This window comes from Silene latifolia, chromosome 9 (genome assembly GCF_048544455.1).
Source record: "Silene latifolia isolate original U9 population chromosome 9, ASM4854445v1, whole genome shotgun sequence".
NCBI classification, from domain to species: domain Eukaryota; kingdom Viridiplantae; phylum Streptophyta; class Magnoliopsida; order Caryophyllales; family Caryophyllaceae; genus Silene; species Silene latifolia.
The window spans coordinates 144,722,347-144,746,542 of NC_133534.1; the positions used below are offsets into that span (position 1 = coordinate 144,722,347).

General features: G+C 42.3%; 1 protein-coding gene across 1 annotated transcript; it reads right to left on the minus strand.

Annotated features, from left to right (window-relative positions):
- Positions 1-22,286: 22,286 nt before the first annotated feature.
- LOC141601708 (protein FAR-RED IMPAIRED RESPONSE 1-like) lies at positions 22,287-23,661 on the minus strand. The gene is made up of 3 exons (XM_074422006.1): positions 23,324-23,661; positions 22,833-23,095; positions 22,287-22,495 (listed from the first exon to the last, which is right to left on the minus strand). Exons 1-3 carry the CDS (start codon positions 23,659-23,661, stop codon positions 22,287-22,289), a joined length of 810 nt encoding a protein of 269 aa, XP_074278107.1.
- Between the last annotated feature and the right edge of the window lie 535 nt (positions 23,662-24,196).

Sequence of the window (24,196 nt, forward strand, 5' to 3'; positions counted from 1 at the left end):
CGAAGCTTGTTCACGCGACGCCTGCAGTCCTCGTAAGTCGACTTAGTCGACTTCTTCCGACCAACCCCTCACAGCAAGGAAAGCCGAGGGAACACCGTCTGTAGTCCCCGGACGCAGAGGAGTGAAGTAAGCATACAACCAAGCCTGTAATCAGACACAGCAAACACAAATTAGCCAATTTCTCAAAAAATTGCCAAAGACAAAATCAAAATCAAAATAAAAAAAAAACTACCACAAAAAAAAAAAAAAAACGCTCGTACCTCAAAGATGAGGCCGGGACCAACCAGAGCAGGAGCACTACCCGCTCCCACTGTCTCCGGACGTACCGCCGCGTGCAAGTACCGGGTAAAACTCGCCAAAGCCGGCGTAACCCAGTCAAACCGACCCAAAGCGACAAGGTCGACAAGAAGAGGAACCACCTTGGTCGACAAGCGCTCGCCCTTGTCGCCAAAGTACGTGGCACCCAAGAAGTACCACAACCACAGCCGCGCCTCCTTCGCGTCGGCCTCAACCTCTGCCTCCGGGGCTCGCCGGTAGCGCCGAGCAACACCCGCCACCCTCTCGGTGAAGAGGTCCATCACGTACGAACTCGCAATCGTGCGGAGTGACGTCGGAAGGCTCCGGCAAACCAAGCCGATCAAAGCAAAGGACCGCAGAGAGAGGACACTCTCTCCGGAGTCGCGGTAAACTCAATGGGCAGCTCACCACAGGGAAGGCCGGACACCATGGTAAAGTCCTCTAGAGTCACGCCGACCTCCCCAAACTCCATGTGGAACGACGACGTCGTATCCCAGTACCGGTCCAACATGGCGCGGATCAAACACAGGTTCGACCTAATCGAGGACACGTGAATGTCCCGCCAAACGGCCACCAACGACCCAAAAGCCGACCTCTCTATCAACACCTTCGACCCAGCTCGGAGAACGTCGTAGAGGCCCAAGCAGGTAGAAAAGCTCGAGAAAGTCCTCATGGTGCCGATCTCCTGAAATAAAAAACAAACAACGTCAGAATGCCTATTTAGGCTCGACACTTCAAAAATGAATGACAAATTTCAACCGGGGAACGTGACTCACCATGCCCTCGTGAGCACGGTAGGAAAGGTGTCGGTCCAGTCGAAGCAACAACTGGCTACCGTCAAAACCCTCGGCCCACTCTGGCGCCGCCCGTAAAAGCAACCCCCGCGGGGCCGTAACTCGCCTGGCTCTGAAACTCACGACGTCAGCGTCATCCTGGGCTGTCTCTGCTCTCCGCCTCTTATGACCGCGAGACTCAACGTGGTGGACAGGGCCCAAGTCAACGACCTTATTGACGTCCCGCAACGTCCGCCTAGTCCCCCGAGGACGTCGCTCCCTCGAAGAAACCCTCCTCCCGGAGGTACCCGCCGCAGCCCCAGTCTGACCTCTACCAGCATCAACAGCCCCAACAACGGGCTCTGCACGCTCCTCAACGGCCCCTGAGGCCCCAACAGTCTGCTCAGGAGGTCTCTCCTCCTCAGTAACGTCCTCCACAACCACGGCGGGCGTGCTAAGCGGAGTACTAACCGGGCCCGACCCGAACAACTCCTCAAAAGTCGCAGCAAGGGACCCAGCGCCTGTCCCGAACACTCTCCTGCAAATAAAAAAACGTCAGCCGAAATTTCGGCATTACGACGACAAGAAATGGACGAATCCAAAAACAACAAAAACAACCTGCAATACAAAAAACAAGGGGCAATCCCGCCCCGAACCATTCACAAAAAAAAAAAACACACACAAAACGACTCGCCCCTCTTTTCAAGCAAAAGACGAGTCAAAACCATAAAAACGGAATTTCAAGACCCATACAAGGTCTGCCAACAACCCTAAATACATTCCCGACACAATGGGGATTTTTCTACGGTTCAAAAAGGCAATTCATACGCTAATTTGAGCCCAAACCGGTCAAAAATTCAAAAACGACCGCAAAAGGGCAAACGTGATTTTATCACGCCTCAAGGCGACCTAAAATACCAACAAGGTCCATTTCAAGGCAAACTGACTCAATTCAAGCCCAAACAAGCGCTTATTTTGTCAGACGTAAGACCGTCGCAAAAGGCAAAAATTCAATTTTGCCCACAAACATCCAATGAAGGTCCTGAAATGGCAAACGCGGGTTTTCCCAACTACAATGAAACCTAGTGGGACCCACTACCCAAGCAAATAAACTTGGCATTGTGAAATGAGACTGTTTCTCGCCTCATTCACGTTTTTCGAGCATAGGGAGCGGGAACGGGGACCAAAATGCAAACTAAAAGCACCCCTATACTCCTAAACAGGTTTCTAACCTAATGCAAACATCAATTTCACTCGAAATTGGCTCAATCAAAAACGCCCAATTCGATTTTTAGGGCAAAATCCGCCCTAATTCAATCTAGCTAACAATCAACAAATTTGAAAGGATTCAAGAGAAAGTACTTACCTTGAGATGACATTTGTTGATAGTGGCACAAGCAAAAGCAAGCTAGAAGGTCCGTCAATGGCGATTTTGGGCGAGATTTCGAGGTTGAAGATGAATATTCATCCGCAACTCAACCTCGCGTCTTTTTAACAAAAAATAGGGAAGCCGGCTTGCATCGCCAGGTGGCTCGCGCCTAAACCAGGCCTCCCCTTTCTTTTTCAGCGAAATTTGGGCTTTGGCCTAATTTCCCACAACAGACTTCAAAATTTTCGTTGACGATATTGAATGTCGTCATTTCCTCGAAAACAAACAAAACAAATAGTGAAAATTTCAAACTCGCTATTTTCAAGCAAACGGCGATCAAAACCGCCAACTTCAAAAATAATGGCGAAATCAAAATTCACCGTTTTCCTTCAAATTTTCCAAAATAATGGCGAAAATTCAAAAACCGCTATTCCAAGCGGCGGCACATAAACCGTCACTTCAATTAATGGTGAAGATTCCAAATTCACTATTTCCATCACATGTCAGCGGCGGCACATAAGCCGTCACTTCAATCAATAGTGAAGATTCCAAATTCACTATTTCTTTCAAACATCAACGGCGGTACATAAACCGTCACTTCAAACGCAATAGCAAACTCAAATTTGCTATTTTCCTTCAAAATTAGAACAAACGGCGATCGAAACCGCCACTGCAAATTCAAGCCAACGAATGGTGAAGATTCCAAATTCACTATTCCTTCAAATACCAGCAGGGGGCTTCCTCGCGGAACCCACTCATTCTAAGAATGGTGATAGTGAGAATCCACATTCACTATTTCCCCAGCGACATCACGAGTTCGCTACTTTCAAAACAAGCCCATTCGACGCGGCTATTCCCATGATCCATTAACCGACCGTTACATTTGGCTGGCGAGCCTTTGTCCGCAAACATTCAAGGATAGATCCCGAAGATGCCCCAGGTACATTTCCTTACCTTGGCTGGCGAGCCTTCGTCTGCACCCATCAAGGATACATCCCGAAGATGCCTCGGGTACATCTACTTACCATGGCTGGTGAGCCTTTGTCCGCAACCCTTCGAGGACACATCCCGAAGATGCCTCGGGTACATTTCCTTGTCTCGGCTGGCGAGCCTTACAACGCACCGTGGCTGGCGAGCCCTCCTCACATACGCACCACGGCTGGCGAACCTTACAACGCACCGCGGCTGGCGAGCCCTCCTCACATACGCACCGCAGCTGGCGAGCATTTCTCCGCAACCCTTTCAAGGATACATCCCGAAGATGCCTCAGGTACATTTCCTTGTCTCGGCTGGCGAGCCTTACAACGCGTCGCGGCTGGCGAGCCCTCCTCACATACGCACCGCAGCTGGCGAGCATTTATCCGCAACCATGTAAGGACATATCCGAAGATGCCTCAGGTATGACTCCTTCTTATGGCTGGCGAGCCTTTGCACGTAGTCTAACGGACTTTAAACGACCCGCACGGACAGTTGACAGACTCTAAACTGTTCCCGACGACAGGTCCTTGACTCGTACCCTCGAGTCGCCTTGGCGTCGCCCTTCCCGACGGCAGGTCCTTGGCCCGAATCCTTTCGAGCCGCCTCGACGTCGCTTGGGTCTTCAGGTTGTAATCTTCGATTGACCTGGGGACTCTACTTTGACTTTCGCCCTGTCCAAGCCTCAGTCAAAGTGGGGCCTCTGTAGATACCCAGTATCTGCTGAGACTCCAACAAACACCCGATGATTATCGGACTACAACATGTTTTGGGATCGCAGCGTTTGATCGACAGTTTGTGTACAACTTTACGTCGGTAAACTTAAAACGATTTCGAAAACAAAACATTTCAAACATTTAAAAAATACCTGGAGTGTTTAATGCACGACGACGGGGTCGCAATGACACTAACTAGAGTCAAAACCGACACCGGACCAAAAACCGACTCGAAAATTCAAATCCCGACTCCAACAACGAGTCAAACCGAGTCAAACACAAAAACCAAAAATATCTCAAGCCTTCTATACTAAGTTTTCCCGGATTCATGTTGGTCAAGTACCAAACATGTGACTACAAAACCTAAGATAGAACAAATCATGATTGCGTTTGTTGTGATAGTGACAACACAACTCGAAGTGCCGCGACGTGGCTTGCGCCTCTTTGAGCAGCCCAGGTGGCCACGTCGCTCAAAACTCACACAACCACTCATTCTCCTATAAATACCCCTCAAATGCCACCCATTTGAGACTTACGCGAGTGTCCGCCCCCTCTTTTCTCCCTTAAAATTCTCGACTCGACTTCTAAAGTCACAATCCGACGCGTGTTTACGATCTACCGATCGTAAACACAAGCCTTACACATTGTTTGGTACCGTCATCGTGCATTAAACCACTTGTCCGACCACTTTGACCACTACACCATCACTAAACTTTTAAAACACTCTTTTACTTACCAAAACGGTTTTAAACCGAGTTTTTTCCGATCAAACAAGTTGTTACACTTACGTCGGTCACTCGCCATAACCAAACATGTAATTATGAGGGTGTAAAAATCCTCTTTTATTATGTTTTCATTTGTTTCATGACTTTAACATGCTAAAACATGCATAACATGAACCAAAACATGGAATAAACGAGCCAAAACTGATTTTTGGTCTGAGGCAGAAGCCTCTTAGGTCGCCAACTGGCTCGCGCCTAAATGGGGTGCTCAGACCAGAGATCAACCGTGTTTGTTCTCGTCATTTCCCTTAACCCATTTTTCATATTTGTAATCGGTTTTTACCATTTCAAATATTTTCGAAACCCTTTTGTTTCATTTCACATGTTTTAACCATAAACCATTTTTTCGCCCTTGGTTCTCATACCATGACGGTTAAATCCGTGTTTCGGTGATAATATTTGGTTAATGACATTTAAGAGGTATTTTAAAGCCTTTTATTTCATTTCTTTACATTTTCAAACAAACACATTAGTCACCAACACGAAATCATCCTTGGTTCTATATACCATGCCGGATTTTAACCCGGGTACGATGATGAGTACCGACTAACTACATTCAAAATGGACTTAAAACAATTAGTCCATAATCATTTTCAAAACTATTCATGTCAAGCTTGTCAAAACCGAGCCCGACACCGAATATTATCAAATAATGATGATTATTCGAGTCTAGTTCTTCAAATCAACAAATGCGGTCTAAATGACCCTTTAAAAATCAAACCGGGTTCAAATACCCACTTTTAACACGTTTCATAATGTTTTCTAAACAGTCAGAACACGGCATACAGCCGTTGGCTAACCCGCGCCTCAAGCAGGCCTTTTCTTTCTCATTTTCAAAACCAGAAGGAGGCTCCTTACACCGCCGGCTGGCTCGCGCCTCTTATAGCCGTCTGGTACACGGCCTGTTCCCTTCCAGCATTAGTCTAGGACGATCCCGACTCCGGTTAACCCGGATATAGGACGGATCAGATGACTATTCAAATCATATTTGCAAAATGCCTTACTAAGACAAATGGATCATGTTATGCACCCTAAACCTAATACGGTAAATGGATGTTTAATTTCCGTCTTGCATGCAAATCAATCATTAATCCAACTCGAGATCTTATACTTGATATTTGGATTAAATCAACCGACTTAGAAAGCTCTCACATGTTAGGTTTAAATCATTGGATGCGCATTCATGCATTTAAACCGTTTTATCAATTTTTGCATTCAACCAACCAAGATCGATCAGTAGAGGCCGCTAAACGCGGGCGGGATTAGGTGTCTGATTAAAGGGCTTCCCAATACGTACCTTCACCTCTTACTCAGAAACTTTGGATAGTGGACGACCTTATCCAGGGCGTACGAGAGTCATTCTAGAGATAGGATGCTAAAGAGGGACGATTTCCTTATCTTTAGTACCTATGTCAAAACGCTGCTTTGTGCTTCGATTTGACCGAGGTATAAAGTGGAATTCGAACGGGTTCCAGGCATCCCACAAATGCTTGGTGGCGACTCCGAACATCTCTAATCGTTTCGAGACCCTTACCGAGACGAAACCGACCGATCTAAAAACGATCCGGTCGAAAGCACCTTTACGCCGCCGAGCGTGGCTTTCAAAAAGATCATTGCGCGTCCGCAGATCGAACCGGACCCACAGGTGGGCCATGTCCACACCTTCTTGTCATCTGGTAGCTTGTTATGGCGCAGCCAGTCTAGGTAAGGTGTGCGCCAGTCGCCTGTTTGTTCGGCTGTTTGGTCAGGCGTCTGCCTGTTTGGCTGGGAGTTCTCACCTTCCTCTGTAACTGTCTGGACTTCTTTCTCGCTCTGTGGGTCCTCCAGTTCACCTTTATCTATTTCATCCGCATTCGGATGGAAGGTTCCAAAGATGTGTGCTATTGGAATCTTTGGATAGCTCTGTTGGTTTAAATGTTGCCCCCAGAGTTGCCAAGGCGTCTGCTTCCACATTCTGATATCTGGGGATCTGTTTAAGCTTGCAAGTTTCGAATTTCTGTTTTAACTCCTTTGCTACTTTTAGGTATGCAATCATCTTCGAATCTCTGGCTATAAACTCATCATTCACGTGGTTGACTATTAATAGAGAGTCACTGGATATGAGCAGGTGCCCGACCCCTAACTCCAAAGCTAGCTTCATTCCTAATAACAAGGCCTCGTATTCTGTTTCATTGATGGTTGCCTTGAATTCACATCTTACTGCTTGCGCTATCAAGTCTCCCTGTGGTGATCGCAGGATTAATCCCACGCCTGCCCCCCTTTGGTTGGAGGTTCCGTCAATATGCATCTGCCAGACTTCTGTCTCCTTGCTTCCTTCTAAGGTTAGGATCTCCGTATCCGCGATTCGGATGGTCAGCTGAAGTCCGACACGAAGTCGGCCAAAGGCTTGCGATTTGATTGTCTTTGTTCGGGGTCATATCGGATATCGTACCCACCGAGGTGTACGGACCATTTTGACATTCTGCCTGATAGTTCAGGCTTCCTCATGATAGATTTTAGCGGGTAGTTGGTCACGACATGTATGATGTGGGACTCAAAATAGGGGCGCAGTTTGCGAGATGCTGCTAACAATGCTAGTACTAACTTTTCAAGAGATGTGTACCTGGTCTCTGCCGGCAGCAGAGACTTGCTCACGTAGTATACTGACTTCTGCTCCTTTTCTTGCTCTCTGACCAAGACAGCACTTACTGCCACTTCTGTGACGGCCATGTATAGGAATAGTGGTTCTCCTGGCTTTGGCTTCGACAGCAGCGGCGGGCTGCTGAGGTAGTGCTTCGGCTCTCTGAAGGCTTACTCGTGCTCAGAGGTCGATTCAAACTTCTGGCTTTTCCTTAGTACGTCTTAAAACAGCCTGCATTTATCTGAAGATCTTGAAATGAACCTGTTCAGGGCTGCTACCTTTCCAGCTAGTCTTTGAACATCCTTAGGCTTCTTAGGTGACTCCAGCTGCAAGACGGCTTAGATCTGCTCGATGCTGGCCTCTATTCCTCTTTGGGTTACTATATAGCCTAAGAATTTGCCAGAAGATACTCCGAAGGTGCACTTAGATGGATTTAACTTCATTTTGTATTCTCTGAGGGTGTTGAACGTTTCGGCCAGATGCCGCATATGATCTTTGGCCTTTTCTGATTTCACCACCATGTCATCAATATACACCTCCATTGTTCTTCCTATCTTTTCTTTGAACATTCGGTTAACCAGCCTTTAATATGTGGAGCCTGCGTTCTTTAGACCGAATGGCATGACGTTGTAGCAATATATTCCTCTTTCAGACATAAATGTTGTCTTCTCTTGATCTGTAGGATCCATCTTGATCTGATTGTATCCACTCCATGCGTCCAGGAATGTTAACATCTCATGTCCAGCTGTCGCATCTACCATTGCATCAATATGAGGCAGCGGGAAGGGATCTTTAGGGCATGCTTTGTTGAGATCGGTGAAGTCCACACATACTCTCCACTTCCCATTCTTCTTAGACACCACCACTACGTTAGACAGCCATTCTGGATATTTTACTTCTCTTATTTTCTTTGCTGCTAGCAGGCTATCTACCTCCTGGTTGATCACCTTATTTCTTTCCGCTGCAAACTTTCTTCTTCTCTGCTGGATGGGTTTACACTTTGGGTACACACTAAGCTTATGTGTTATGGTGGACGGATCTATTCCTATCATGTCGTCGTGTGACCATGCAAAACAATCCATGTTATCCTGTAAGAACTTGACTAGCTGTTGTCTTAAGCTTCCTGTGCATCCTGCTCCAATGAGCACGGTTCGTTTTGTGTGCAGCTTGTCCAGGTTGATTTGATCCAGCTCTTCTGCTGGGGGTTCAATGTATTCGTCCTGGATATGCTGCTTCTGTAATTGCTATGCGGGAGGGCTTGCAGTGCACTTGAGTGCCTTCTTATAGCAGCCTCTAGCTTCCTCCTGATCTCCTCTTATTGTTTCTACTCCCCATGGTGTGGGGAACTTTATGCACTGGTGATATGTTGAGGGGACTGCTTTCATTTGGTGCAACCATGGTCTTCCCAAGATGACGTTGTAGGTGGAGGGGTCGTCTATAACCAAGTATCTGACTTGCTTGTTGACTCCTCCCACATAGGTTGGGATGACTATCTCGCCTAGTGAGCTGGCTGTTTCTCCACTAAAGCCTATTAGCGGAATAGTCTTCTTCTGCAAATCCTTCTCGCTGAATCCCATGTTCTCTATAGTTTTCAGCATGATTAAGTTAACCGAGCTTCCTGTATCCACCAAGACCTTCCTGACTGTGCAATTGGCCATCGATAAGGTGATAATAAGTGCGTCGTGATGTTCTCGCTCGTCGTATGCATCTCCTACATCAAAGCTAACCACTGGTAGGTCACTGTGAGAAATTCTGCAAGAATTGGCTAGCCTGTCTCCTTTGATCTCGGTGGCACGTCTTTTAGCTGCTGAGTATGTTAGTCCGCTTAAGTCTGAGCCGCTTGTTATCACGTTTATGATTTTGGTGCATGTGGATGGATCTGCAGGCTTAGCGGAGCCTACCTTATCTTGCTGCTTGCCCCCACGTGGTAATAGGTGGCTCAGCTTTCCTTGTTTGTACAGGCGCTTGATCTCTCTTCGTAGTGTGTAGTAATCCTTAGTGTTGTGCCCAATATCACGGTGGAACTCACACTTCTTCTTGCTGTCCTTTCTCCAAGCTTGTTCTCCTACTGGTGGGTTGGGCCACCTAACTCCTTCTCCCATTTCCCTGAGTGCCTTCAGGATTCCTCCGATACCTGTAGTGAATCCATACTCTGTCAGAGTGGGGAGTAACTGATTTTCCTCGATTCTGTTGACTCCCCTTCCATATGGTCTGTATCTCTCATCCATCTTGCTGGTGGTTTGCTTTCTTCCTGATTTCTCCACGGCTGAGGTACTAGAAATACTTGGCGTGCTTAGTAAGTTGGCTCTGGTTAAGATATCTTCCTCCAATCTGATTGCGGCAGCTGACTTTTCCTGTACCGCCTCGAAGCTATGGCATGGATACATGGTTAGCTGCTTATATAGGCCGGAGTCATGGTGGAGGCCTCTTCTGAAGGCTTCTACTGCTGTTGAGACATCACACTATCATACTGCTACCTTCTCATTATTGAACCTAGTATCGTATTCTCCAATGCTCTCTCCCGCCCCCTGGACGATTCTGTACAGATCTCCTGCATGCTTCTGTGGTTTTCTGCTGCTTGCGAACTGTTGAGTAAATGCGTTCACCAATTCAGCAAATGTAGATATCGACACTGTTGGGCGGGCTCACAAACCATCGAAGTGCTGGTCCTGTTAGGGTGGACCCGAACCCTTTGCACATGCAAGCCTCCTTGACTTGCCCTACAGCTGTTACTGTCATCAATTTCTGCTTGTACTGGCTTATATGATCAAAAGGATCTGCCGTGCCATCGAAGAGAGGCATATTTGGGTTTGTGAATCCCTTTGGCATGGCTGTGATGGATATGGTGCCACGAATGGTGAGTCGGCGTAGCTGTCTAGAGCTGCTTTCTCGAGTGGGGGTGGCAATCCTGGGACCTGCCGCATTTCTTTTAACTCCAAGTCTTCTGCCGATTCGTTATCTTTGCTCAATGCGGGTCCGCTTTGTCGGTTTGCTTTGGTTAAACATATTGCCTCCTGATCCGAGTTCTTGAAGGTTCTGATGTGTTCCAGCTGCTAGAGGAGTTGTTGTAACGACTGTCCCCTGCTGCCAGTCCATTTGTTGGTTCGACTCGGATCCTGCTCCAGGCGTCTGATCGATTGCGGCGGGGCTACTGACGGGGATGCCACCTGCTCGTACTTCCATACAACTAGCTGCGGGCCAGTTATCTGGCGTGAGGTATCCCATCCCTTGTGGGGTTATCCTTCCATCTGATGGTATCATGGACAGATCCAATCTCGTTATCAATTCAGCCGGTACCTGTCGAAGTGGTTCCTGCTGCCTGATGCCCCCTGCATCAAATCTATTAGTGTAGGCCTTCCCACGTCCTGTCACCGCTTGGCCGGGGTGACAGATCTTTTTTCAGATGTCTATCTGTGCCCAGAGCTCTTTGTCCCTCCTTCTTGCTTCAGTTTCAGCTTTCCTCTGGTCTTCTCTCATGTTTTCCATAGCTTTCTGAAGATTTTCTACGCCAGTGAGTAAGATTTGTGTGGGACTAGGTGGCGGAGGGAGGCCTGAACTTGCTGTTCCTTTATCTGATCTGGCTTGGGCCGCGACAGCAGGAGTCCTAGGAGGTAAAGAGGTTTTTTGTTGTCGGTATGATTCTTGGGGTGTGTCCGGGAGCCTGCGTAGCTACTGTTGTTGTCGAGTTTTGAGTAGTTGATGGTGGTGGCGATGGTTTCCTGCTCCCTGACACGGCTTCAGATGCTTGCTTATCCATTGTGTATCTAGAATATCAACGATTGACGACCATAATGCCCCACGGTGGGCGCCAAACTTTTTAGGTATTTTTTACCAAGTTGATTGATTAGGGTCAATGCAGTCTTACTCGTTGGTTAATCATATGATTGTTCATTTGTTGATACTTAAATAAAGAAATAAAGTACGCGGTATAAATTGACACGTAAGATTTGGTGACGCGGAAAACCCGATATGGGAACAACCGCGGGAAGGAAGGTACCCTGCCAAGTATTGCACTATTTGAATAAGAGGATGATTACAACTGAGGCACGAAGTCAATCCCGCTGGCCCTAGGCGTCAGGCCTGCAAGATCTAGGACGAATGTATATTTGAGTATAATAATGTGCCGCGGTGTTGATGCGTTTCTGAATGTGAATGTGTGAATGCGGATGTGTTGAATGTCCTTCTTGATTTGCTTCCTTGGCTATTTATAGGGCAAGAACCCTAGATATGTCCTACTTTGAATATGGAAAGGGAATATAATTTCCATAAGAACTCTTTCCATACTTGGCCGCCTTTCCCAATTCTCCCCGATCTCCCTAACTTCTCCCTATCTTCTCCCTAACTCCTCTTTCCTTAATCCGGACGCCTTCTATGATGGGCTCCTGATCTCCCTTGAGCCCGTTTCCCCTTTCTCCAACCGCGGGCTTCCTTCCTCCTTATCACTCCTTCCATAGCTTTTTATTTTATTAAGTGGGCCTTTTTTATTGTGCTATTTTTAGCCCAAACATCTACCCTTAGATCATGTTATTGAATGGCTTAGATTAAAAGTAAAAAGCAACTAATAATATTATTCTAATGGCTAAAACAATTACCTCTCTCATCCTACCACTCATAGGTTATTAGCATGCATGCAGGTTGTCAATCAAAACATCACACACACGTCCTACTAACTTCCCCCCATTTATCATCTCTCTATTATTCAAAATTAATTTTCCCCCAAAATATTTCCCCCAAATTAAACCCCATTAATTTCAACCGCTTAAGAACGAAACTGCTCTTAAAATCCCGCAATTTTATCGCTTTTTTGTTACCTTATTATCGGTTTCTTCTCCATTTTTTTTCTCACTTGCAAGCTGCCATTTTCGTCCATTCAGATTACTTCAGAAGGTAATTTTTTTTGGGGTTTTAGAGTTTTATGATTTTTTTTTGGGTTTTTAGAGTTTTATGATTTTTTCTCTTCATTTATTTAGACGTTTTTTTTAATTTATTGGACATTGTTATGTAATTGCACTGTATTTGATCACTGTATTTTGTCATCATTGTTGCTGTACTGTTCTATTTGATCACTGTATTTGCTTTCTTCATTTTGATTACCCAGTTATTTTTAGCACATTTAGGACATTTATTTTTTATCACTGTATTTTGTCAACAAACGTTTTTAGCACATATGTTCATATTCATTAAGATTACACAGAGTTTTTTGAAAAATCCCACTTTTGTTGCTTACAATTACTCTTTCTCTGTTAAAATTACAGTTTATCCAGATTTTTTTTTTTTTTGAGAAATCCCACTTTTGATTACCCTTTTGTTAGAATTACACTTTTGTTGCTAAAATAACACTTTATGCTGCTACAATTACACTTTTTTTTGCTAAAATTACATCACATTTAAAAATAACACTTTATACTGTTCGAATTACACTTTTGTCTGCTACAATTACACTTGTTTTTGTTAAAATTACACTTTTGTCTTTTAAAATAACATTTTATTTTGTTAGAATTACACTTTTGTTGCTAAAATAACACTTTATGCTGCTACAATTACACTTTTTTTTGCTAAAATTACACTGTTGCCTGTTAAAATAACACTTTATTTTGTTAGAATTACACTTTTGTCTGCTACAATTACACTTTTTTTTGTTAAAATTACACTTTTGTCTTTTAAAATAACATTTTATTTTGTTAGAATTACACTTTTGTTGCTAAAATAACACTTTATGCTGCTCCAATTACACTTTTTTTGCTAAATATACACTGTCGCCTGTTAAAATTACACTTTATATTGTTAGAATTACACTTTTGTCTGCTAAAATTACACTTTTTTTCGTTAAAATTACACTTTTGTCTGTTAAAATAACATTTTATTTTGTTAGAATTATACTTTTGTCTGCTAAAATTACACTTCATATTGTTATAATTACACTTGTGTCTGCTAAAATTACACTTTATGCTGCTACAATTACACTTTTTTTTTGTAAGAATTTTTCTTTTGTCTGCTACAATTAATTTTTTGTAATGTTAACAGATGTCAGATGGAAATGAGGCTAAATCAGGCAAGACCAAAAAGCAAAGGTGTCTCATCAAGTTGAAGAAGCGACTTGTTGAGCGGGTTGAAAATCTTAAAATTACTTTTATTATTTGTATTTTGTGTTATTTAAGGTCTATATGTCACGTTGTTAATTAATACTTGTTTCTTCAAAGATGTCGGATCACGTTGAGGCCAAACCAACCAAGAACAAAATAGCAAAGGTGTCTCATCAAGTCTTGCCGTAAAGCGACTTGTTGAGCTCATTGAAAAGCTTAATGATGCCCAGCGAGATGCGGTACGGAGGATCGGTTTCGGTGGTATTTTGGAGCTTAAGCTCAAAACATATCCAATGGGTTATGTTAAAGATTTTCTCAAAGCATTCAGCGACGAATCGTATATTTTTCGGGCAGCTAAAGATAGGGAGTTCATGGTCACCAAGCATGACGTGTAGGACTGTTTTATGTTACCACTTGGTCCTAAAACAGTTGATCTAGTACCTACGGGCCGCCAAAAGGATTCTCAAGCGCCGGAGAACAACCAATTGAAAGATAAATGGCGGAAAGCGTACAACATAAAAGGGGTTAACGAAGGCATTAATTTAGGAATTGTCTTCCAAGATATCTTAAGAAAAAAATACAAAAAAGGAGGTCCTCAATTCTGCAGTCGTTTGTTTGTTCTGCTCGCCATGTCATCATTCCTAACTCCAACGTCATACAGCGGGGTTGACTTCAAGCTTTTGAGAGCCGTTGAAGATGTGAACTCGATTACGCAGTACGACTGGTGTAGTTATGTGCTGGAACATTTGGTGAAGGCTGCGGCAGCTACTGGTGAAAATAAACAGACCCTGCTAGGTTGTATCCCCTTCTTAATGATTACGTACTTTCAACGTTTCGATTTCCGTGGTACGAGTTGTCCCCACAGCCTCCCTCTCATTAAGCACTGGGATCGGCCGACGCTTTATGAAAGACTACATGGTGAGCTTGACAAGAACCGTTTGGGTCGGCAAATTTGGTCCTTGGTCAAGTATCCTCGGTGCCTTCAAAAGGAACTGTTAAGCATTGGCGGGGTGCCTAATGACAGCAAAGTGTTGGCCATTGGCAATGTGGTTAGTGATGCGGCATTACAAGTGACTTCAACTTCAGACAGGAAGAAGTTCATCGAGATTGAACTCCCATCTGGTGTTGATGATGACGAGGAGTTGAAAGCTCGGGCTGTAGATGTAAGTGTTATTTGTTGATTTGTCAAGGCTAATTTACATGTTTTAAAGTTACTCTTTCTTTCACTACAATTGTAATTGCGATATTAATCAGTAATTGCTTAAATTACAAGGTTATCAGTTAAAATTACACTTTTATCAGATAGAAGTACACTTATTAAAGTTAAAATTAAAATAAAAAACTGTTAAATTTACACTTTTGTTTGTTTAAATTACACTTTTGTCCGTTAAAATTATACTTTTTAAAGTTAAAATTATACTTTTGTATGTTACAATTACACTTTTGTCCGTTAAAATTATACTTTTTAAAGTTAAAATTATACTTTTGTATGTTACAATTACATTTTTGTCCGTTAGAATTATACTTTTGGCCCTTATAATTACACTTGTCAAAGTTAAAATTATACTTTTGAATGAACACTTTTTACTGAACACTTGTCCAATTATCTGTATTTTAATGTAGGATGTGCATGAGCTTTACTTGAAGATGCAAAGGAATGCTACTGTCTTCTATTCATGGTATGCAGATGCAGCCATGACGCTCAAAAGGTTAACAGGAGGTCTGAACTATTCTAGTGACCATGTCGCTACACAATGCACGCAATCATTCTTTCAAAGCCAAAGGATGAAGGATTATGCTGTAGAAATGCAGGAGATAGCTGAACGAATAAATCATTCCGTGAAATCAGGCCTGTTCTGCAACAAAGTCCAGGTGTTCCATTATCGAATGATGAGGTAGATGACGAGGGATACGAGCAGCAGGTTGGTGATGATGATGAAGAGGAGGACAATGGTGATGAGGACGAGGGAGATGACGAGGATGGTGATGATGTTGAGGATGAGGAGGATGGTGATGATATGGAGGATGATGGATACGATAATGCGAAAGAGGTGACTGTAGATGTTGGTACAGACCTCGAAGGCACGGTAGCCGCGTCAATTGTTCGGGATGAACTAACCAGTGACAAAGCACGGGAGGTGTCTACACAACAGATAATGGAGGCGGTGCAATTTTACAATACGGCTAAATTTAAGGTCGCTGCTAACAGAGAGGATGATAGTAAGGACACCAACGTGGACGTTGGTAGTACTCGTGATATTTCCGTTATTTACAAAAGGAGGAAGGTAGTTGGGAAGGAGGTGGCTGTTGACGAACCACCTAAATTTGACCGGGAAGTTCTTGAAGAGTATTATTCAAAAGAAGAGGTTGATGAGGCTGAGAAGAAGTTCTATGCGAATGCTGCTGCTGCAAAGGAACAAGAGCAGACTATGGACATGGGGGTGCCTGTTGCTGGGGAACCTCAGATAGCTGATATAAAAAATGAGGAGGATGGGCCCACCGACGCTGATCTAACTGTCAGTCGATTCCTATTTTCGACTGCGGAGATTATTGAAGCAGAGCGCCGAGCTGAAATGCCGGCCAGAGAAGACCAAGGAATTGGAGAGGTACCAGAATTGTCGAAAGTGGCCCCTGACGCTACGGGAATGGTTGTGCATGTGAGTGAAGTTGTGAATGCCGAGACGGACAAGGATGATGACAAGATTGGGAAGGGTAATGCTGAGCTTGGTCTCCAATGTGCAAGTACAACAAGTTTACTTGCAACATTAGACGATCTTTGTCAAGTGGATACTAAATCTTTGGAATTTAGTGGGCCTGATGCTGGGGAGTCTTAGAAGGCGGAAAATGCTTTGGTGGAAGTTCAGAACAAAGAAGTTGCCCCCCTGCCACTCAGCTCCTTTTCTCGACTGCTGAGATATGTGAAGCAGAGCGCGCAGCCGAACAGGCTTCAGAAGAAACTCAACACTATGAAGAGGGGGCCGGAAAAGGTGGATGCGCAACGACTGATGAGCGGTCGTTAAAGAGTAACGAGCAGCCGGAATATGTATTTGCGTTGCAGGCAAAGGAATTTATGGACGTAGAATGGACAAGTACTGTCTATTCTAGTGCGGACGTAAACGCGCTGTTCCAGGAGGACCCAATATCTGTGCATGCTGAAAATCAGTCAGGGTGGAATAATGATGAGCCAAATTTGGAAGCAAGTCCTCAGACAGTGGTAGAGAAGGTGGTGGATGGGGCTGCACTGAAGGATCACGGAGGTAATCCATTGACCTTCAGAGTTTAGAAGTGCCATGGATGAAGTTATATTTTTTTGCACTAAAAATACTACTTTGACAGTTAAAATTACACTTTTTATAGTTAAAGTGACACTTTATTGAAATAACACTTTATATTGTTAGAATTACACTTTTGTCTACTGCAATTAGACAATTTTTAGTTAAAATAACACTTTATATTGTTAGAATTACACTTTTGTCTGCTACAATTAGACAATTTTTAGTTAAAATAACACTTTATTTTGTTAGAATTACACTTTTGTCTGCTGCAATTAGACAATTTTTAGTTAAAATAACACTTTATTTTGTTAGAATTACATTTTTTCCTGCTAAAATTACACTTTTTTTAGTTACAATAACACTTTTTTTTTGTTAGAATTACACTTTTGTCTGCTAGAATTACACTATTTTTAGTTAAAATTACACTTTTTTTTTGTAAAAATAACACTTTATTTTATTAGAATTATAATTTTGTCTACTAAATTTTATTTTCTTCTCTGCCACAGTTACACTTACTTTCTCATGATGAAATTATACTATTTTTATTACAGATGCGGCAGTGGAGGATGATGTCGTGAAGTCTTTGGAAGGGACTATCGACCACGGAGAGGTAACAGCTGATGTAGTACCAGAGGCAGAGAACGCCGACATTCCTATCCCGGTACCGTACGTCCCTAACAGTGATCTGAGCTACCATCCTTTTTTACTTCACTCGAGCGAGCCCTTACCGTGCATGGATCACGTCATTGAGAACCTTGGGTGTTCTATTGATTGTGGGGCACCTGCTCCTTAATTGTGCTTTGCGACGAGAAACCTAGCATTCAGTCAGGAGCTCCTAGTGCCAATGTTTAGTGACAGGAAATACTTGATTGACTATGCGTTCAATCAGTCAGACGCGTTTTCCGAGTTGTAAGTGTGTTATTTTTTTACAAGAGGCCCTTAACATTCCTAATTATATATATATTTGTTGACTAAGTAAATGTTTTTGTTGTAGTGAACGATTGGTCCAATTTAGCGAGTTTTATTTCATTACCCGGGAAGATATTGGAACTTTGAACCCTGGGCAGCAAATCATGACAAGTGTTATTGATGGTTGGTGCTTGCTACTCAACCACATCATGAAACCTTCGGACATATCCCGTTGATTCTTTGGCCTAAGTCACACTGTAAGTTAAAATGTTACTTTTGTGTGTTAAAATTACACATTTGTCCGTTAGAATTATAGTTTTTAAAGTTAAAATGTTACTTTTGTATGTTAAAATTAAACATTTGTCCCTTAAAATGATACTTTTGGCCGTTAGAATTACACTTTTTATTGTTTAAATTATACTTTTAACATTACCCTTCTGTGTTAACAGTACACTGTTGCGTGTTACAATTACACTTTTTTTGGTTAAAGTTTCACTTTATTTTTATAAAATAGCTCTTTTAATTATCTGATCACGCATTTAACACTTTTCAAATTAAAGGACCCCGCAAGGTATATTTGGAAGGCTCAAAAGCTTGGGAAAGTAATGAACAAAGACGAAGACGTTTTTGGTGGCTGGGATGTCTGGGCTGAAACCTGTCGTGCATCATTCCAGCTTGACACGGACATGGTAGGTAACAAAACATGTAATCTAAATCATGATTTTTAAGGATTCCTTTTACTGATCTTAGCGACACACGATGCAGATCTTTCTGCCTGTGTTATCTGGTGACGGTGATCATTACAGCTGCGTGTGCATCAACTTTCTCACCGAGCAGATTGACTACCTCGACAACCGCACATAAAATGACCCATTAAAAACGCTCCCTTACGGGGGGATAGCACGTATTATGGTAAGTGTCCGATATCCAAAAGTCAACCAATTTATATGGGTCGTACTACGTTAACACACTGACGCGTATTCATGTTCAGGCAAATATAATGGGGAAGTATTTGGTGTCTAAAGGGCTGTCTAAGGGGGCAAAGGTCAGCGGGTTTAAGATCGGGAACATTGAGTTCAGTTGGCAAGGTCAAGGGTATTTGAGAAAAGACTGTGGTGTTTTCATGATGCTACATATGATGTTTTACCGCGGAAGCCCATTTCAATGTGACCTCGGGAAAGAGGATGCTATGAGTTTGTACCGTGCTGAGATTGCTGCAACACTCGTCCTCTGTGACATTAACAGTATCAGAGAAGACATTTTGGCGCGGGTTGGTTATTTCAAAGCAACTGCTGGACATCCGTTGACAAGAAAGTTGAATGCTGTTAAGAGGAAAACAGAGGGTGACATAGGGCCGCAATCCACAAAACGTGCTCGCGTAACTGAATCTGAAGAGCCCGTTATGGAGGCGACACCTGTTACCATGCGCATTCCGTCTGGTCAAGCCCTATCCTCTGTTAAGAGCCATCCTCGTGGAAAGGGGGAAGGGTTGGGCTGCTCTCTCGACTGTGGCAGAGGTGGTCTCAACACAAATGTGGTGTCGAAGATGATCCGGAGCAACCAAGCGTTAATCAAGGATATTAAACAGAGGAGGAAGCATGTTGCCGACTATTTCTTGTTAGATGACCACAATTATGATGAACGGTCGGTTAATCTGAATTAATAATGGCTCATACTCACATTATTTTTTCACATTTAGTCTATTTTAATTAACGACTTCTTTAATATTACGGAGTGCAGTGAACAACTGGTCTGGTACACCCGTCACGCAACGCTTCGAAGAGCTGACATTATGTCCTTAGTGCCTGAAAACCTTATGTCGTTGAATGTCATCGAGTGCTGGTCGATTTTGATGAACCATTTGGAGAAGGAGGAATATGGCGACCAAATGAGGATGTCATTCTTTGGTATATGTGACATGGTACTTCCATTAACCATTGCATAATATTTATACCCACTTCTATTACACCTTTGTTAGTTAGAATGACACTTTTCTAAATTACAGTTATATTATGTGAATGTTTCACTTTAGTTCTTTTAATCAACAAAAGTGTCATTCTAACCGTCTGAAGTGTAATTTTAAGGGACAATAGTGTAATTTTAGGTGACAAAGTAACCACATTAATCATGTTCACTATTGCCTTTAAAAGGATATACTGTTGGGATTGCTTGGGACGTTTGAACAACCAGGCACACAATCAGACAGCAACTATGACAACCTGTACCAGCTCTGGGACACCTCCATCGCGACAGTGAGCAAACCGTCAACTTGAAAACAGACTTGCTATTTGTCTCGTTCTGCATTGACGACCATTTCGCATGCGTATGTATCAATCACAAATCAAATTCAGTCGACTTGCTGGACGGGCAAAGGCATTCTGATTTACAAAAGTCGCATTTGGAAAAGCAAAAGCGCGCGTTTAATTGTAAGTTATTGTCCATCCCTTTCTTCCAAATGCTATCTTTTTTTTTTTTCAATCGGTTTTTGAGGTAATTATGTACATATGCAGGGCTAGCGCGAGTGAGTGATTATTTAGAATCACGGGATAAGGAAAAGAAGAACACTAGAGCACGGAAATTCCTAATTATGCGTTACGCCGATACCTTTCAAATGGGATGTCACCTACTCTCAACCAACCAGAGTCGGGTCTGTTCACCATGATGGCAATGCTCTTATACGAGGGTCTTCCTTTTCAGCATGAAGACCTCGAGAAGAATAAATCAAGGCGCTATTTGGTGATCCACCTTATAGCTACCCTTGTTCTAGCAGACATGAACGTCTTGCGCGAAGGTGTGCTCGAGAAGGTCAAAGCTTTTGTTAGCATGAAGGACAAACTGTGGAAGGTATTACAACAGAAGCGCAGACTGCCCCGTGCCAATGTGAAAAAATAACAACCTTTTTCTAGTAGTTAAGTTTTTGTGGGAATATTGCCTTGGCTATGTAAACATTTATTTCATACTTTGTATTATTATCATATGTTAGCAACCTTAACCTAGACAATTAGTTTTTGTGTAAACAATGTTAGCGGATGCTTATTGTTATCTTTCAACATTCCGGCAAAGAATGCCTTTCCTCTTAACCTAGAATGATCTTTCAACAGTTAGTTTTTGTGTAAACAATAAGACAAGGTGTTTTATGTAAATCCATATGACATGCCGGCAAAGAATGCCTTTCCTCTTAAGCATTCTGCAGGTACAAGTGGCTTTCAATGTATCTAGTTCAACAATATAGAGTAATATGTTAGTTAAATCAGTCAGAAGAAAGTGTGGCTGTAATACACAAAAGTGTAATTCTAACCGGGAGAAGTGTAATTATAACCGGCCATAGCAGTGACAGATAGACCTTACATAACACAAAATATAAATGTAATTTTAAAAGGCAAGAGTGTAATTTTAGGTGTTTTATGAAAATATAGTTATGTTGTTAATAGATGGTGCAATATTATTTATGTTGTTTTACCAAACTATGTTATAAGGCTTTACTATAGATGAAGTGTAACTTTAATCGCATTATCTGTAATTATAATGAGTTTAAGTGTAATTCTGATCATAACAATACTACCCTAAGCAGATATGAGGCCATTGCAATTTTATTTCCTAGATATCTGTAATTGTAAGAACATAAATTGTCATAATAGTCAAGAGTGAAAAATTCAACGTTCTGGTGTTGCACATTATAACTGTTTCGTCCTATTCAAAATACTTCAATAATATACATTGTAATACCAACGGCGACCAGTTGCCTTCCTGGCAGTTTGATGTCTAAACACAATACGAAACATCATGTTATACCTCGTATTTTGCGTAGACATCCCCAAAAAAAATGTATTGCTTATTAGGTATTATATTGATTATTCTAAGATGCCTTCTTCTTCTTCGTCTTCTTCTACTTCTTCTTCTTCCTCTTCTTCTTCTTCTTCTTCTTCTTCTTCTTCTTCTTCTTCTTCTTCTTCTTCTTCTTCTTCTTCTTCTTCTTCTTCTTCTTCTTCTTCTTCTTCTTCTTCTTCTTCTTCTTCTTCTTCTTCTTCTTCTTCTTCTTCTTCTTCTTCTTCTTCTTCTTCTTCTTCTTCTTCTTCTTCTTCTTCTTCTTCTTCCGACGAGGGTTCTGACGATTGCGATAACGGTGGGTGCTCTGCGAAAGGATTAGGGCAGTTCCTTTTGTCATGGTTTGCTAATCGCTTGCAATTTTTACACATACGTTTTGGCTTCCTTGCCAAAGCAACTGCTTTTTCCTTCATCGACAACATTCTCTTTCCGCTTCCCTTGTTCTTGGATTTCTTGGGCGGCAAAATGGTTATCTCCTGACTAGGAGAACAACCAAGAATTTTCTCTAACCGTTGTTGTTTATTCAATGGTGACCCTAATGGTGAAAGTTTCTCCTTAAACTGTCTAATTAGACTAGAAAAGTTGTCGACATCATTCTTCAATTTGCCCATGAGCATACCAACTGTCTGATGAATCTCTGACCACATTACTGACATAGCGATCTATTTTTCATCTATTATATCAACGTCCTCAGTTGCTTCACCATTACAATCGAACATTTTAGACAACCTTGCATCTTTACACCATCTTTTAACAACACATTGTTCTGGAATAACCTTTACTCCGTTTGATGAGTAAATCCATATGACATGCCGGCAAAGAATGCCTTTCCTCTCAAGCATTCTGCAGCTACAAGTGGCTTTCAATGTATCTAGTTCAACAATATAGAGTAATATGTTAGTTAAATCAGTCAGAAGAAAGTGTCACTGTAATACACAAAAATGTAATTCTAAGCGGCAGAAGTGTAATTTTAATCAACAAAAGTGTGATTTTAACGGATAAAAGTATAATTTTAACAACCCAAAGTACAATTTTAACAACCCAATGTGTAATTTTAACAACCCAAAGTGTAATTTTAACGGATAAAAGTATAATTTTAACAACCCAAAGTATAATTTTAACAACCCAAAGTGTAATTGTAATCAACAAAAGTGTAATTTTAACGGATAAAAGTATAATTTTAACAAACAAATGCTACAGAATGATACCTGGGCAGTATGTGACCTCATAATTTCTGTCCCTGTTTGCATCTCTTACAGTGGTCACCTCTAAAGAGCCACACTCAGTAAATCCTCTGCTTTTACAAGTGCCGATTGAGCACTTGGCCTCTTCTTGAAATTCCTCGAATACTTTATGACTGTACACTTGCGCCCCGTGCACTTCGATAGCTAGATGCGTTGATATTACAGGGATAGTGTGTCTGTTATAGTTGTCAATCTGTTTCTGTGTGTGTCTTTGCTGGTCCATCGCGCTGTCAAAACGCGTCGAAAACTCAACTAATGTTCCTGACTTACTCTCAAATCTCTTAAAAAAACTATTTTCACTCTCTGATCTTTGGTTTGTCCTCATAACACCCCCCATATCTAGGTCCCTACAATGAGCCATAACCCACTGCTTCCTTTTAGCGTACATTTCTTGGAACCAATCAATGTTATTAACATTGTGTTCCCTGCCAATTTCTTCCCATTTTGCATCGAACTCTGCCGCTTCAATGTCTTCATCCCATATTATGGCATTCAATTTCTTTACAAAGACTGAATAATCGTCTCTTGTCACTCCATACTTGCTTGGCACCTTGTTCATGATATGCCACATACAATATCGGTGCCGCGCTGTCTTGAACACCAATAGCACCGCTTTAAGAATACCAGCATCCTGATCGGTGATAATATACTTAGGCTCTTTCCCACCCATCACAGCCAGAAACCGGGTGAAAACCCATTTAAACGAGTCTGCATCTTCATGAGCAACAAGCGCCCCATAGAAAGTGACTGATCGTTTATGGTTATCAACCCCGGTGAAAGGTGTGAAGGACATGTCATACTTATTGGTGGAATACGTCGGATCGAATGACACTGCATCCCCAAAAACTGAGTAGTTCCTTCTAGCGATTCCGTCGGCCCATATAGCTTTACTAAGGCTACCATCAGAATCAACATCATAGTCAAAGAAGAACCCTGGCCTATTAATAGCCAATTCCTTAAAGTGATCCACGAACATCTGACCGTCCCGTTCATGAATGTAGCATTTCACATCTCTGTGAAAGTTCTTAAAATCATTCAAACTAGCTCCGATGTTTTCAAACCCATTAACATGTTCCTTCAAAATTTTGTAAGTCTTCGTTGCTCCTATCTTCAGCTGTTGATTATCGACAATCTTTTAGATGTATGTATTTTAATCAACAAAAACGTAATTAAAACAGATACAAAAGTATAAATTCAAAAAACAAAAGTGTTGTTTTAACAAGAAAAAGTGTAATTCTAGTAGCAAAAAGTGTAATTTTAGCAGACAAAAGTGTAATTCTAACAAAAATAAAGTGAAATTATAACATAAACAAGTGTAATTTTAATCA